The sequence below is a fragment of the Polypterus senegalus genome, chromosome 1 (assembly GCF_016835505.1).
Source record: "Polypterus senegalus isolate Bchr_013 chromosome 1, ASM1683550v1, whole genome shotgun sequence".
In the NCBI taxonomy this organism is placed as follows: domain Eukaryota; kingdom Metazoa; phylum Chordata; class Cladistia; order Polypteriformes; family Polypteridae; genus Polypterus; species Polypterus senegalus.
This window is the reverse complement of record NC_053154.1, coordinates 38,623,627-38,641,140: the sequence shown is the minus strand read 5'-3', so window position 1 is coordinate 38,641,140 and position 17,514 is coordinate 38,623,627. Positions and strand designations below refer to the sequence as shown.

Below are 17,514 nucleotides of genomic sequence, written 5' to 3'. Positions count from 1 at the left end.
CATTACTATTTTGAGGTGTGCCGACAGCCATTCTAATTTATATTACAGCACACTGTCACATCATGAGAAATGGTGGTCTGAATGTGGATCCCAATACCCCAGTGGAGTTATGGAGGGCATTGTGCTGTAAAAATGGCGTTGTCCTTTGGATGAGATGTAAAACTGATGTCCTGACTTTCTGTGGTAATAAAAACATCCGTGTGCATTTTTTGTAAAGTGGAAGATGTATTTCGATGTCCTGGCTAAATTGCTTGCCATAGTCTAGTCATTCTGACCCCTAATCATCCCCTGTGTCTAGTTGTCTTATTTCTCTCACCACTTCACCACTAGATAGCTGATGTGTGGTCAACATACTAGTGCAAAAATGGCTGCCGTCACATCATCCAGGTGGATGCTACACTTTAGTGATGGTTGAAGTAAGTCTCTTTCTTCACTATGAAAGGGGCTCTGAGTAGTAAGAAAAGAGCTAAATAAAAGTACAGAATTACTGTTATGTGTGGACAGAGCAGGCATGTCGGCTAATGGCATTGCATGGTGTAAAGCTTAGGTGAAACAACAACAACAACATTTATTTATATAGCACATTTTCATACCAAAAAAATGTAGCTGAAAAGGGCTTTACAAAATGAGGAATAGAAAAATAAAAGACACATTAAGAAAATAAAATAAGTCAACATTAATTAACATAGAATAAGTAAGGTCCGATGGCCAGGGTGGACATAAAAAACAAAAAAAAAACTCCAGACGGCTGGAGATAAAATCTGCAGGGATTCCAGACCATGAGACCGCCCAGTCCCCTATGGGCAATCTACCTAATATAAATGAAACCGTCCTCTTTGTATTTAGGGTTCTCACGGAAGGATTTGATGATGATGGTCACGTAGATTTCTGGCTTTCAGTCCATCATTGTTGGAGCATCATGAAGCTTTGAGTAGGTGGTGGTGGCGCAGGCTGCAACCACGAAGAAACCGGAAAAAGAAACAGAAGAGAGAGTAGGGGTTAGTACAGTTTTTAGAGCCACTATGAATAGTTATTATGATGAATTGAACATGCAGAGTATCCGGATTAAGTTAAAGTGAAGTTAGGAGAAAGCCATGTTAAAGTAATGTGTTTTCAGCAGTTTTTTAAAGTGCTCTGCTGTATTAGCCTGGCGAATTCCTATTCCTACGCGTTAAATTTAGGAGGTCTATACACGGATAATACTAGAACGTGAGAATCTCCATGAATAACAACGGCGAGATACTCAAAGGACTTAAATTTAGCAAAACTAACATCTTTACACTTTAACTGGCTGGAATAAATGTTTGCCAAGCCGCCCCCCTTTTTTCCCTGGCGGTCTGCACGAGTAAAACTGTAATCCGGAGGCGTAGATTCAATTAAAACAGCCACGCCGTCTGAGTTAAGCCACGTTTAACTTAGTGCAATACAATCAATGTTTCTATCACTAATAAGATCGTTTATAAAAAATGTCTTGTTAGTTAAAGCTCTAACATTTAATAGTGCCATATTTAATGTTTTGGAGGGGCAGAGCTGAGTTCTATGCGCGTTATTGGTATTTGTAACAAAAACTAAGTTATTTTTGTTAACGCCACTCTGTGTATATTTTTTATGTAACCTACAATCTGTTTTTATAGTTTTAATGCATTGTTGATCTAAAGTAGTAATTGCAATTAAATTATTGGTGTTTATGCCGCACTGCTTAGATTTTTTACGTGCATTAAGATTGGTTATTAGATTATTAATGTTGTGCACTTTTACGGAAGACTTTGTTAAGCCATTATTTCCTAGCAAAGCAGTAGCATTACGGAAGGGGTTTACAGTAGAAATAGACAGTCAAGATAGACAAATTATCTTAGCGATGTTTTCGGAGAGGACCCAGGTGCCAAATCTATTCGGATGCAGTCCATCCTGCTTGAAGAAACGCGGCCTTTTCCAAAAGAGGTCCCAATTGTCAATAAACCCGATGTCTTGAGTCTCGCAGAAGCCTTTCAGCCAGATGTTTAGACCCAGCAGACGATTGTAGTATTCATATGATCATCTTACAAGAGGTAGTGGACCCGAGATGAAGATTTTTGTCGATGGGTTCCTCTCCTTCGTGTCTTTAAGTAGTGCTGCGAAGTCAGCCTTGAGAACCTCCGACTGTCGGTGCCTTTTGTCATTTACGCCGGTGTGTAAAATAATGGATCCAACTGCCCTTTTGTGCTTCTCGTAGATGGTCGGCGCACATCTCATCACATCTCGGACTTGAGCACTGGGAAAACAAGAAACAAAAGATTTTCTGTTAGGGCATGTGATATTGAGGTTTCGTACAATCGAATCACCTACCACGATTACATCACCCGGGGTTGAAGGCAAACTGGGGACGCGGAGAGGGTCGAAGCGGTTCTGGATTGAGATGCTCGCCTGTGCCGATGGAGGTGTTCTAGCCTTGATCCCCCACCTGCATAGCTAAAACACCCTGAGGTCTTCATCGACGTCATCGTCGCTCCTACGAGGCGCGGGGGTGAAGCTTACTTGCCCTTGGAATTGAGCGGCACGAGGTGGGGTTGATGTTACGTCAACTTCAGATGTTGAGGATGGTTTATCCAGCAGCTGAGCCTTCAAGTCTCTAAGGTACCTTCGTCTGGACAGGAGTTTCTGAATCTGTTTGTCGAGTGCCTGGAGTTCTTTGACGACGACTGCAACGCGATTCATCTCACTGTCGGCCATTGTCTGCTTCTACTTCCGCTTCGTGACCTAGGAAAGAAAGAGAGAGAATCTTAGTAGTGACAGTAGTGACATCAAAACTGGAGAAATGTGTTCGGATTTTTTTTCCTAGTTAGGATTCTAGCAGCTGCATTCTGCACTTGTTGCAAACGATTTACAGTATGTCTTTTTTGGGTAGTCCTGACAGGAGTGCGTTACAGTAATCTAGTCGACTGAAAACAAAAGCGTGAATTAATTTCTTAGCATCTTTCAATAATATAAGAGGTCTAACTTTTGCTATGTTTCTTAAGTGAAAAAATGCTGTCCTAGTGGTCTGATAAATATGTGATTTAAAATTCAGGTTACAGTCAACAGTTACCCCTGTTGTTTTTTAACAGTTTTTTACTTCCGTCTTAACTTTTAATCCTAATGCATCAAGTTTATTTCTGATAACCTCATTGAATCCATTATTGCCAATCACTAAAATTTCAGTTTTCTCTTTATTTGTTTGAGAAAATTACTATTCATCCATTCAGAAATACCAGTGAGACATTGTGTTAGTGAATCGAGAGAGTCGGTGTCATCAGGTGTTATTGATACGTAACAGCTGTGTGTCATCAGCATAGCTGTGGTAGCTCACGTTGTAACCTGAGATAATCTGACCTAACGGAAGCATGTAGATTGAGAATAACAGCGGACCCAGGATAGAGCCTTGTGGAACACCATATAGGATATCATGTGTCTTTGAGTTGTAATTACCACAACTAACAAAGAATTTTCTCCGTGCCAGGTAGGATTCAAATGAATTTAGGACCCTGCCAGAGAGGCCCACCCATTGACTAAGGCGATTTCTAAGAATATTGTGATCAATGGTGTCAAATGCGGCACTCAAATCTAGGAGGATGAGAACAGATAAATGGCCTCTGTCAGCATTTACCCGCAAGTCATTTACTACTTTAACGAGTGCAGTTTCTGTGCTGTGATTTGTTCTGAAACCTGACTGAAATTTATCAAGAATAGCATGTTTATTGAGGTGGTCATTTAATTGCAAAATGACTGCCTTCTCTAGAATTTCACTTAAGAAGGGCAGGTTAGAGATGGGTCTAAAATTTTCAAAAGCAGAGGGGTCAAGATTATTTTTCTTGAGCAGGGGTTTAATTGCAGCAGTCTTAAGACAGTCTGGGAAGACCCCCGTATTTAATGACGAATTCACTATGTCAAGAATATTATCAATTAGCACTACCGATACTTCTTTGAAAAACCTTGTTGGTATTGGGTCAAGGATGCAGGTGGAGGGTTTCAGTTGAGAGATTACTCTATGTAAATTAGGTAAATATATCCTGGTGAAAGAATTTAATTTGTTTATAACGGAGTACTGGGGCTTAGGAGGTTCCGCAGTGTTGGGGAGATGTACTATGTTATTTCTAATATCATTAATTTTTTGATTGAAAAATACAGCAATGTTCTCACAGGTTTCACTGGAAGTATTCTGGGAGCATTCCTTTGTGTTCCCTGGGTTTAACAGACAATCAATTGTAGAAAATAAGACTCTGGGATTACTAGCATTGTTATTTATAATCTTAGAGAAATAGCAGCGCCTCTCAAGACGGATTGTGTTATTGTATTCTGTTATTTTAACATTCAATATCTCATAATGGATAGTTAGTTTATTTTAACCTTCAATATCTCATAATGGATAGTTAGTTTAGTTTTCCTCCATTTACGCTCAGCTCTACGACATGTTCTTTTTAAATCAGACACTCTTTGGGTCTTTCATGGAATAACAATGCTAGTAGATTTTTTAATTGTCTTTTCAGGTGCAACTATGTCAACAGCAGCTCTTACTTTAGAATTAAAGTTTTCCACTTTACTATTTACATTATCCTCGCTATTATAGTTGGCACTATAAACGGACTGATTGCTTAGAATGTTTGTAAGTTTTTAAGCTGCTGATGAGTCAAAGAAGTGTTTTTTAACCATATGCTTCTCTTGAATGCTTTCTATCATTATTTCTATATTAACGATATAAATATGATATGAAATAAACCAGGCTGCCAGTTTAATAACTTCCTGTAATAATATGTCAGACTATGTTTTATTTAAAAGTGAATCATGTACAATAAATACGTTCCCTATGGTTTGTTGTGAGTGGTGTGGGAGTAATGTTGAAACAAGTTGAAACAATTAAATAAAGTTGCAGAGGGACTCTGTTAAAATAATCATATAGTACAGTGTAAGTACAACTTGTGTGAAACTACAGAAACTACATACCATGACAATGTTTCGGTTGTATCACTATCAGAACATGTCACTATGATGTAGTGTCATTTAAATTCTTGCAAAAATCAATAATAAGTAGAGAAAAAAAAGAAGAAAGCCTTGACATCTCTTACTAAAATCATATACTGTGGTTAATTTGGTATCAGTTTTCATGCATGAGCTTTAAAAAGTGTCAAGCATGATGTGGAAATTAGTTTTATATTTTTATTGTTGATGTATTATGCAATGGTGGAAATAATTTCAGTGGCACCCCTCCACTAAATTTTCTATTTGCAGAAAACACTGAGCTCTAGCAACCCCTCAATAACTCACAATTTGGGGTAAAACGGCCACTGCCATGTGGTAGAAATAGAAGACCCAGGTCAGTGAATGCTTCTGTCAGCTTGTCTGTGAGCCTCTGGGAGGAGGGACTACAAAATGTTTCCAAGTGTAGTGTGAAAAGACAGGGGGTGGTACTGAGCCACAAACTTCAGAACCTGTAATTACTGGTTCAATTATAACATAGTTTGTTCCTCCAAGTAAATTCTATATGCTAGAGAAAGTAAATGGAAGGTGAATCTTTCCTTTTCTCTTCTCCCTACTCCTGTTCTTCTCACAAGTGTTTTCCTCTGCCTCCTAACTCTGACTCTTTAAGGTAAGGGAGAATGGCTCCCTTTAAACAGGATCCCAGGAGTACTTCTAGTGTCTGCTGGGTCGAGTCAAAAGGTCACTAAACCAATATAAAAAAGAAGTGGAGCTTTCAGTAGGAACAAGAAAGAGTAAGTTAATATAACTACATACCTTCAGAAATTTATAGTACTCTTTATATGAAAAACTATGTTAAAGTATGAAAAGAATGAAAAATATAGCCAGATAAAAGACAAGTAAGTATTCATTTTACTATGTAAATTTAGACCTGCAATTAATTGTTGAAGTACTATGAAAATGAAGTAATTTAAGGAGAAGTCAAAAAGATTATATTCATGTCAAGATTTCACAACATACACCGCTGAAGAAATCAGGGTGAATAATATCATGCTGAATTTGAATATCTACTTACATAGCTCTCAATTTAAACCCAGTGATCAGAACTGTTAAAGAAACGTCTTTTGTTTAGCTGATCTGGCAATTACTGCTCCAATGCAGACTAACAAATACTGTACCACTATACCTCCCAAGGTTCTGAATCTCACCAAAGCAGTTTTATTTATTTGTGGTTTACGGGCTTTCCAAATAAATTTTAATATATCTTTTTGCCAGGTGTCTATATCTTTACTACGGAACAAAAAATCAATAGTGCAAAAAAAATCTTGGAAGCACAATCATTTTGGCTATACAAATTCTTTTTACCCACGGCAATGGTTCTGGATTGAGATGTTGAAATTCTTTGTTAATTTCATCTCCTTATTTAAGAAAGCTAATAAGATCCTCTGAGGGAACTGAGGGAAAATGATATATCCAAATAAGATATCGACTTGTTTGTCAGCTAGTATTTAAAGTTTTAATATTGAAAATAGAAAGAAATGGAGCCACGAAAAGAATGGAGCATTGTTTTATTGATATTATAATGTGATCAAGCAGAAATCTTTATTTATTGGAGCAAGTTTAACACTAGAATTACCAGAGCCTACGAAAAAACTCGTAAATCCATCCCACCTTAAATTGCTTCTTACAATCGTTCACAGCTCTCCACCAGCGTCTTTTGTCATCTATATGTGCTGATAAAAATCAGGCTGCAAGCACTTTTTTTGGCATTACACATGTATTTTTTGAGCATGTCCGTGCCAAATAAATAACATTCGACGTTTTGAAGAAATCATTTTATGAAACGATTTACCTTTATTTATTTACTTACTTCCTAAAGCATAAAGTCACAAGTAGTGTGCAGAGGGCATACTCAAAAATGTGTGTAATGCCACGAAAATTGCCTGTTAACACTTTAGTATGCAAGCAATGGTATATGCATTCTTGCTCTGATGTAGAAGGGAGCTGAGTTTACCTCTGTTACAGCACGTCTATGTGAAAACAGCAGTGTCAGATGCAGATGTGGGGTGTGTTTGGGCTTGTGAACGCGGCTGAGATAATAAAACTGACTAAAAAAAAAAAACAAAGCTAACCTTTACAAGTATCATAAATTACACCGGCTGTTACTGACTGAAATCAAATGTACTGTATGTTTTTATTCTAAAATAGTAAGACCTTTTGATTCCCAGTTGGCAGCTGATTCTATTACACCACAGAGGCAGTCATAATAGATGAGTATCATTGTCGCATGTTAAGGCGGCATTTTGTTTCTGCAGTTACGTATATTTTTGAATAAAAGCGCAATTGTTGTGTTAAATTTGTATCTTTTGTGAAAGTATTTCTTTGATACTTCAGGCTTCATACATTATATAGTTTATGCCTACATTTTGTCATCTACTAGTAGAATATAAAAAACGTTTCTGTTTTAACAATGTGTTTACACAGATTACTGTAGAAACGGAACAGACATGAAATGCGTGTGTTCCAAACAATGATCTATTATTTCCACTCTAAAACTCCACTTCACTCCCAGAAAATCAATCAAGGCATGAGCTGGGAGAAGTTTGTGCACGTTCTAAGTCGGTGGGGGGATGGAATAGCCGGCTGCTTGCAGCCTGATTTTTATCAGCACATTTAGATGACAAAAGATGCTGGTGGAGAGCTGTGAACGATTTTAAGAAGCGATTTAAGGTGGCACGGATTTACGAGTTTTTTCGTAGGCTCTGGTAATTCTAGTGTTAAAGGGCTAAGACGATCTAGTAATGTAATTAAAATATTATCTGCATTAGCTCATATTTTATTAACCAAAAGTCTCAATTTGGGTACTGAGAGTGAATATTAAAGTCAAAAGAAAGGTCTGGTCTCATTTAAAATATCAAAGGGAGCTCTCAGCAACCCTCTGTCAACACTCTGGCTAAAGACTGTGTATACAGTACCAAGAGTGCATTGTAAGTAATTCTTTTTAACTCAAAACTTCAGACAAATTTGACCAATGTTTATTTTATTTTATTTCTATCTGTTACTGGATGCAACTGAGAAGGTAAATGCCATGTTTCCTTGTGTAAACAGGACTTAAGGAACACCTTGAACCAATGCACATGATCAAATGCTTTGTCAAGAAGTAATAAAAGAATAGGAACAGTCTTTGGTTCAGCATACTGAATGATATAAATGAAATGGATTGTATCCCCTGGCATTTGTTTTTGAAATATAAAACCAACACAATAAATATTGATCATAATAGGAGATTTCCAGGAGATGAAGGAGGTTTGTCTGGTTTGAAATTTTCACCATTAAACAACTTCAAACATTTCTTTAGAAAAAATGTGTGTTTTAGGTAGCTTCTTCAAAAGTATAATAAAAGTAAGTGATAAGCCAGACACAGAGTGAACACACACACACACACTCTAGAGCCAATTTAGCAATAACAGTTCAGGTAACCTGCATGTTTTTTGGACTGAGGGAGAAAACCAGAGCACCCAAAAAAAAAAACCCACATGAGCATGGGGAGAACATGCAAAGTCCACAGAGGGAACACTCAGAATGGGAACCCCTCCATACTGCAAGGCCCCAGCTCTACCAATGTGCCACTGTGTCGCCCAGATTTAGCCATTTAAAATGAAACTTCATTAGATACAATATTAGTTCTTTCGCTTTGTGAATAATAAGTCTAGGTTTTTTCTTAACTAATTCATACCTATTGAGGTCAAGCTTTTTAAACTCATAAGGTGCTTCAAATCATTTAAAATTGTATCAGGAAAAGACTTTATTTTCAAGCTCTAGGTTAATGTAAGCGAGTAAGTATTGAGTGTCTTTCTTCAGTCTGCTTATTTTTTTTGAGGTCAATTAAATGAAGGCCTCTCTCAAATATGCCTTATGTGCACACACCAATGTGGTACAGCTCAGGACTGAACCAGAATTACTATGAAAAAATAGGCATAGGAAGGGAAAAAAGTCTGAGAAAGTAACCTTTAAATGTACATGCTTGTGTGCGTCTGCCTACCTGCCCTGGTTTTGGGGTGGGGGTGGATGGACGTGGGGGTGTGGCTATACTTCCTATTTAAAGGGTTGCATGTGGTGAGAAGTCAAGCAAAATGACACCTTTTATTGACTAACTAAAAAAGATTACAATATACAAGCTTTCGAGGCAACTCAGGCCCTTTTTTCAGGCAACATGTAATCCTATGATCCTAGATACCATTTTATTGCCCTTCTTTTGCATTGTACTATTTGAAAAATGCAAAATGAAGATTTGAGTGGGCAGAAGTAATGATGGCTGGAGTAAAGCTTTGTGAAGCACTAAAACATTCCAATTGTTTCAAGGGTTTGAACACAAATCTGTAGTGACATCTCCTGGCCATTTGTATTAGCATTACACAAACTGACAATAGAGTTCATTGATGGACTTCAAAAACCAGACATTGAAGCCACTTGCAAACACTGACCTTTGTTGCAGTTGTGATGTGATGTTCTTTTCTAGTCTTTAGTATCAAAAAAAAAAAAAAAAATTCTACAAATATAACTAATGTCGACAGGTAGAATGTACCATGCAACAATCAAGAGTTTAATAGTAAAAAACAAGATATCTTGCAAGTGCCCAGGCTATTTCATAATAATTCCCCTTTTATATGTTGACATTATTATTACTCATGATTTTAATATTGTTAACCCCTTTGTTTTCTTGAGATGGCATTTGTTTCCTCATTATTTGTCCGCCAATGTTGTAATGCCTTTCCTTGAAACTCTAAAACACCTATAAAGATACAGATTTGGTTACAACTTAAAGGAAATTATACATGTTAAATAGTGTGAAACTATTTAACATATATGAAACCCAGTTCATTACTTATTGTTAAACAACTATGTTTATTTTCCTAGTGATTGGATATAAAGTTAACAGAGCAGAATACAAACCCTGAAGAGAAATATACAGTTTGAGCATATATTCTTCCACAACACTCATTATGGAGTGTGAACCCAACTTCAAGATGTTGAGGCAAACAAGGAAGAGAGATATGCCAAAGTCAAGAAAACTGTATTACTTGGCGTATTATTTGTATCCTTAATTGACAGATAATTTTGATAGCAGTAGAGTGTTGTACCGTGTTAGCCATAGATTGATACAGGAGAAAGTAGGGTGAAATGACACCTTTTATTGGCTAACTAAATAGATTACAAATGCAAGCTTTCGAGCAGCTAAGGCCTCTTCATCAGGCACCTGACTGATGAAGGGGCCTTAGTTACCTCAAAAGCTTGCATTTATAAGATAATTTTGAGAGATACTATGGAAGGATATTGCATACATGATCTCATTCTCTGGAATCATTTTCAGTTTGAATTCCCATCAGTTTGGAATACCATTCGTGCCAAAATGAAATAAATAAAGTGGCAATTATGAAATACATAATCAAAAGTGCAATAAATAATTTGGTAAATGCAGCTTATGTTTGGAATGATCTGTTTTTCATCATTTATGGTCTACTCCTCCTGGCACTGCAAAGAGAGATTATCTCATTTTATCAAATCCAGGTGTTCTGTCATTTTTTTGCCTGAGTATCACACTTTGCTTCTGTAGGTGTCAGACAGTGCTGGCAATAAAGAGTAGCTGGATATTCACATTCGTATTTGCTTTCAAAAATGGATCTGACTTTGCTAGCAACATCCGTTTTTTGAAAATACATTTTTTAAAGTACTGATAGATGACCATTAAAAAAAGTTTCTTAGGTATAGCACAGAAAAATTTATATTTTTCTTAAATAAAAGTTATGGTTCTCTTTTCTGTTCATAAACTATCTTTCAGTTATATATGTACTATCTCCGTGACTAACACATTTAAATGTGTTAGCCCTGTCACTTAACAGTTATCTTGTCCAAATTTAGCACACATTTCACCTGATAAATTTAAGATCCAAACCCTCAAACCTGCAGTCTTAACTATTGTTACTATTTTTATCCATAACAATTATTAAAATCATCAGTCAAACCTTCTGTGTTGTCATATGAATGAAGCAAAATCTGTGGTGGTCTGGCGCCCTGCCCAGGGTTTGTTTCCTGCCTTGCACCCTGTGTTGGCTGGGATTGGCTCCAGCAGACCCCAGTGACCCTGTAGCGGGTTGGATAATGGATGGATGGATGAAGCAAGATGTACATATACTTTAGATACATCTTCAACAATAATAATGGTAGTACCACTGCTAATAATGACAACAGGCGGAAAGGGAATATTTATGACAAGAGACTGAGGTCATCTTTTGGAAAGAGCAAAACCTATTCATTCATTTGAAATGAAGCTGCTTTCTGGGTAGCACAGCTGTTAGCAATGCCGACACTCTTTTTTTTTTAATCTTTTTTTGTTTTCTGTTCTGCAGTTAATAATGTGGAGTTTGCATGTTTCTTTTCTTCCTAGTTACTCTTTCCACATCATTAATACTGTATGTGTATTGAACCTGTAATTAACCTACTTTGATTAATTGTGGTTTTGATACTCAAGTGTGTTTTATATCAAATACTGCAGTGAGAAGTTTAGTCGGCCCGTAACTGTGTAATTAATGAAGCCCCTTTCCTTTACTTCAGGTCCTTTTATAAAATCAACTGTGCTCAACAATAACTTAAGAGTGAAAATGAATATTTTTCTTTAAAATGAGTTGAGATACTCATTTCATTTTTGTAACTGCCTCCTAGTGTTTGACAATTATGTTTTCAATTCAAAGCATAGCATAGTTATTCTGTTATAAATACAGATAATTGGAGAATGTACTAAATATTTCAGTTTTGGTTTCCTCTTTTGTACATATTGTTTATTCCACAAGTCCTCCAGTATTCCATAACATGAATATAATTGCATTGACTTTAGAGTATGCAGTACCCTTTATTGCTTTAAAATTTGTATGTTTCATGTCTTCTGTTTTAAAATGTATACAGTACTTACACCGATGGAACAGATTACTGTTTGTATTTATACTCAGAGCAACATAAAACAGTTACAGCATAAGGTCTGTAGTTGTTAATTGAAAGTACAGTGTAAGTACATAACCAATGTTTATTTGTATTTTTCCCCTTTATAGAAAGGAACCCCCTGATGAAAAGCTCAGGTAAACTTTTTTACTTCTTTGCAATCTTGTGCATTGGGAGGCTCTATCATTTGAAACATTTGGCACTCAGACAACTGTCTTTTCTGAATAATTGGAATTATATGAGGGAACTGCTGGTTGAAATAGTAGAGGATCTGTGTGGGTGGGCAGTGTTTGGAGGGAGAACAAAAAGAGAATAGTGGTGTTGGACTGAAAAGGTGAATGAGGCAGAAAAAGAAAAAGGTTAAAATTAAGTTGGATTTGAGTGACAATAAAGTGGAATGTAAAGTAGCTACAAGAATGACAAAGATAGAAGAGCCATTAACACAGCTTATATGAAGAGACTGAAAGAGGGGCAAAGATGGGACAAAAGAAATTGTACAAGATGGCAAGGCCCAGTTGTGCTGCAAAAGATGATGAAATAACAAAACCTTTTATATGAGGAAGGAAAACTACAGATTATGGCTGAAGATGTGAAGAAGAAGTGTTTTTGGAATGTTGATAAATGAAGACATGTAATTCACAGTTCAGTCAGCAATTTGTGATCCAACTTGTGTACCAGAACTAGAAATATCTATAGAAAAAGTGAAAGTGGCAATAGACAAGATGAGAGCAGAAAAAGCAGTAGGAGCAGATGAGGTTTCAGTGGACAAGTATGTGCAGATAAAATAATAGGTTGCGTTAAGTGGAAAGGGTGTTGCAAGCAGTATGAAGATTAAAGAGCATACTGAAAGAATGGAGAGAGTCCATTTTAGTGCTAGTTTTTAAGAATAATGGAAATATGTTTTAATGTTATAATTTTAGTATAGCCAAATTACTGGAACACAGCATGAAGATTGTGCAAATATTGCAGAAGAAAGAATAAAAGTAATTGTGAAAAAAAAACTTATGGTTGGATCCATTTGGATCCACGATAGACCCCTTGTTCATCATTAGGTAGCAGATCAAAAGAAGGAGGGAGTTCCAGTTAAAAGCTTATGATAAAACACACAGAGAGTTGGTTCCACTAGTGTTCAGATGGTACAAGGTATCGGTGGAAGTGATAACAGTGGCAGTAGCATTTTATAGTGTAGCCATAAATAAAATGTAGAACAAGTTTTGGGTTAACTGATACTTACTGCTTGAAAGCTGGTTCACACCAAAGTTCAGCATTAAGCTCTCTGTTTTTCATCATTATTCTGGATTATATCAGCAGAATTGTCAGGATGAATTGAGGAACAAAGGTACACATGCACATGACATCACATTAAGATGGGACTCAGAGGAAGAATAAAAAGGAATATGCAATAATGGAATCAAGTGCTACAAGCACTTTAAATTCATATGGGTAAGGATCAAAGAGAGGCTTAGCTGGGAACAGCTAATGTCAAGCCAAAGAAAGTAAGAGTGGCAGAACCTATGAAAGAATTTAGGCAGGTGAAATCTTTAAAATATTTTTGAAGTTGGATAGAAAAATTAAGGGATCTAACACGAGAAATGTAGGCAAGGTTGCTAAGAGCAGGCAATGTATGGCAAAGGATCAAAATTGTGGCTTGTGACAAACAGATTCCATTTAAGATAAAAAACACTCCACTACAAAACAATTGCTAGATCCACTCTAATATATGGTGCAGAAATATGGACTGTAAAAGAGCAACAGATATGAAAACTAGTGGTTATGAAGATGAAATACTTTTCAGACAGAGGCCATAATGATGAAATCAGCCAGGAAAAGAATGAAACGACCACTGGTGACAAATTTCAAAGATCCAGCCCAATGTGGTACTGGTTATGTGCAAAGAATAAAGGAGGGAAATTTAGTAAAATGGGCAACATAGTAGAAAGGAGAAAACCAAATAAAAGACGAATGATTTGCATCAAGGAGGATAGCTGAGAGAGACCATCACTTAGAAACAAACAGAGATGTATAGAACTGCCCCAAATGGCTGAACCATCATTCTTTGCATTGTTTCAGACATTGAAATTGACAGTGAAAAACCTTTCAGTTCTTGCCATGGCGTGACTGTATCTAAACTATAAGAGTATTTTCTATCTTTTTTGTCCACTAACACTAGGTAATCTAACATTGATTTGATGGCTTGATAAAAAAAAGCTACATATGGTCCTGTTCATCTATTTCAGAAGGGTGAGGGTAAAGACGGTGATGAGTCTTTAAGGCGGTTCAAGAACTGAACTAAGCCACTTGCTGTCATTTATTGTGAGTCAAATTGATAAGCACTTAGCTAATTTTACAGCAGGTATACAGCAGTGCCAATTGTATTTCACAAATTGTATTTAGGTGATGTACCAGTGGTATTATATTGGATTTGCTCTCCTACTTTAAATGAGCAGTGTCTGTAATGATGGCCAGGATTATCAGAGTTTCCAAAACCTTGGGCCAGGACAAACAGGAGAGTGTGTTTTATTCATGGTCACAGTTATCTTGTTAACTGTTGTTATGGGCAGTCACTGGGAATGTGATCAATGTCAATGTGGCAGCTTGATGTAATTTCTGTATAGGAAAATAGAGAACTACTTTTAGATGAAGAAACAGGGGTTTAGTACAAGATACCACATTTGGTGAGCATACAGTATGTTTAAATGATGATAACTAATCTACAGAGATCTGATCTGAAATATGTAAGTTTCTAAAATGTGTGATTGAAACAGATAAACATAGAATAGTTAACAATATAAAAGCTAGTGAAAAACCACAAACACTGAAGACAGACGACTTAAATTTTTAAAACTTGGTGCATGTGCTAAAATAAATTAGTGAGAAGTGATAAATTTCTAGCAGGGATTATCTTCGAGTAGCCGTGAATCAAAAAGACACTGGCTTTTTTCTGCTGTTGTAATGTACTTGTAAACACCAAGCCTCAAGCATTGGTCCTACAAACATGACATTTAGAGGATATGTTCCTTTATGGTGTAGGCACCCACTAAGAAATGATTTTTCCAAATTCTGCTCCTGAGGGGGTGAAAAGGGAAAAGTATATTTTTTACAAATTTGATCATCAAACATAATGAAGTAATTCAGTTTTTTTTGAGAAAATATAAGAAGCAACTTTAATAAACAATTATTGATGAAATTTGAGATATGACAAATTCAATAAAAAAAGATTAATCTTCATAATAATAAGTATAAAAGGACCCTTATGGAAAAGATGCAATCAAATGCGTGATTTAGCACATATAACCAGAAATATAAAGACCTGATATTTTCAAGTATTAAAAACTAGCAAAATACCCGCGCTTCGCAACGGAGAAGTAGTGTGTTAAAGAAGTAATGAAAAAGAAAAGGAAACATTTTGAAAATAACGTAACATGATTGTCAATGTAATTGTTTTGTCACTGTTATGAGTGTTGCACACACACACACACACACACACACACATATATATACATATACACATATACATATACATACAAATGTACATATATAAATATACACATACAGTATATATATATAGATACACATACATCCACATATATATACATATATACATATATACAGTATATACATATCTACACACATACATATACATACACATACATATATATATACATGGTCACAAAGACCCAGTTCCGTGCACAAACCCCAAATCACCCAAACAGTCCTGGCCACAATGGGCCGCCTCCATCCACTGCGTCCTCCTTCCAACTCCAGCCTCGAATATATATACACATACACATATACATATATACATATACATATATATCTAGATATATACATATACACATATATATATACACACATGCATATATACATATATATGTATATATATATATATATATATACACATACATCCACATATATATATATATATATCCACATATATACACACACACATATATATATACCCTTTGGGGTGCGAGCAGCTGTTGCGGGGGTGCCAGAATCCATCGAGGAAGAAAAATGAAAAACATTATTTGTACAAAACCTTAATTTATCTATCCATTCCTAATTAATTAAATGGGCAGGCTATTTCGTATCAGTGCAATACGCTGCTTGTTAAAATGGATGACTTCCGCTCTTACGTGCACTTAGTGCTGCGTGGGTATTATGAACTATCGTATCTGCTCAAGTTCTATTTAAATTTTAAATATAAGTAATTTTTATTTAGTTGACAGAAACATCTTTGGTAGGAATGTAAGTTAAATTTAGTCATCATTGCTTAAATTTTTCTTCACAATAGAAATTTAAAGACCAAATTCAACTTACATTCCTACCAAAGATATTTCTGATGACTAAATAGAACCTACTTATATCCAAATAGAACTTGAAAAGATATATTTTTTCCAATCTGATTGTGCATTTTAGATCGACTTGACGCGCACTACATCGAACCCGCGTGCTATTGTGCTCTCGCCTGCCTGCCTGAATAAGTCACCGTTGCTTCGCTCTTACTTTTTTACCGTTCATTTAATCAATGCCAGTCGCGAAAAAATTAGAAAATGGAAGGAGGATTACACTGAGTTTGGCTTTACTAAAACAATTATTGATGGCGAATAAAGTATTCATTATTCATAAAGCTTCAATTGGTGATCTGTTTTTCTACGTTAACCTCATATTTTTTCATACTTCTTCTCAAACCAATGGGGTGCGAAATCGGCAACGTTCGTCACAGGGGGTGCGAGGGTAAAATGAATCTGGAAGCGCTGATATATATGTATGTGTGTGTGTATATATAATAAATGTGTATATACTGTATATATATATATATATATATATAATATATATTGAAATAGTTTTACTGTCAAATGATGCAAAGAGTACGCAACACATGTTTCGCCCTAATTCTGGGCTCATTAGGTGTACACACTCACTGCACCCCCACTCGTGAATCGAACCTCGGACGTCAGCACTAGAGGCGAAGCCTCCCGCGTATATATATACATATATATAGCAAAATACCCGCGCTTCGCAGCAGAGAAGTAGTGTGCTAAAGAAGTTATGAAAAAGAAGGGAACATTTTAAAAATAATGTAACATGATTGTCAATGTAATTGTTTTGTGACTGTTATGAGTGTTGCTGTCATCAAGGATTTGATTATCATTATTTCTTTCAATCAGGTTCGTATTTGGAGGATGTGTTGTGTTCAAGTTACATTCCGTGTTTGTCAACCATTATAAAGATATCAGGTTTCATTCATCGATTCCTTTCTTACTGCATCAATAAACAGCTTGTCTTCCTCTTTATTTGAGACATCACACACTGCATGCACAGGTTTTTTTTTACACTCTCTCACCAGCAGAAATGTGTAAGAAGTTAGGAGAAGAAGGAGTAAATGTGTTTTGGGATCTAATGCGGAAGATACAGTATACTGTATGAACAGGAGAGAATAGCAGAGGAGTGGAGGAACTGTGTGATTGTACCAATTTATAATGAGAAGGATGATATTCAGGATTGTGGAAACTATAGAGAGATAAAGCTGATGTCACACATAATTAAAATTTGGGAAAGGGTTATATTAAGACCAGCAATGATATATGG

The 17,514-nt window shown here is 36.1% G+C and overlaps 1 protein-coding gene across 14 annotated transcripts in view; it reads left to right on the top strand.

Moving 5' to 3' along the window:
- The window catches only part of LOC120525036 (E3 ubiquitin-protein ligase TRIM39-like), a 133,196-nt gene that overhangs the window by 76,074 nt on the left and 39,608 nt on the right, over positions 1-17,514 (top strand). For all 14 annotated transcript variants that reach the window (XM_039746993.1, XM_039747019.1, XM_039747092.1 and 11 more), the window contains one exon: positions 12,033-12,059. In XM_039746993.1, the coding sequence (XP_039602927.1) occupies positions 12,033-12,059 (27 nt within the window). The remainder of the gene's footprint in view (positions 1-12,032; positions 12,060-17,514) is intronic.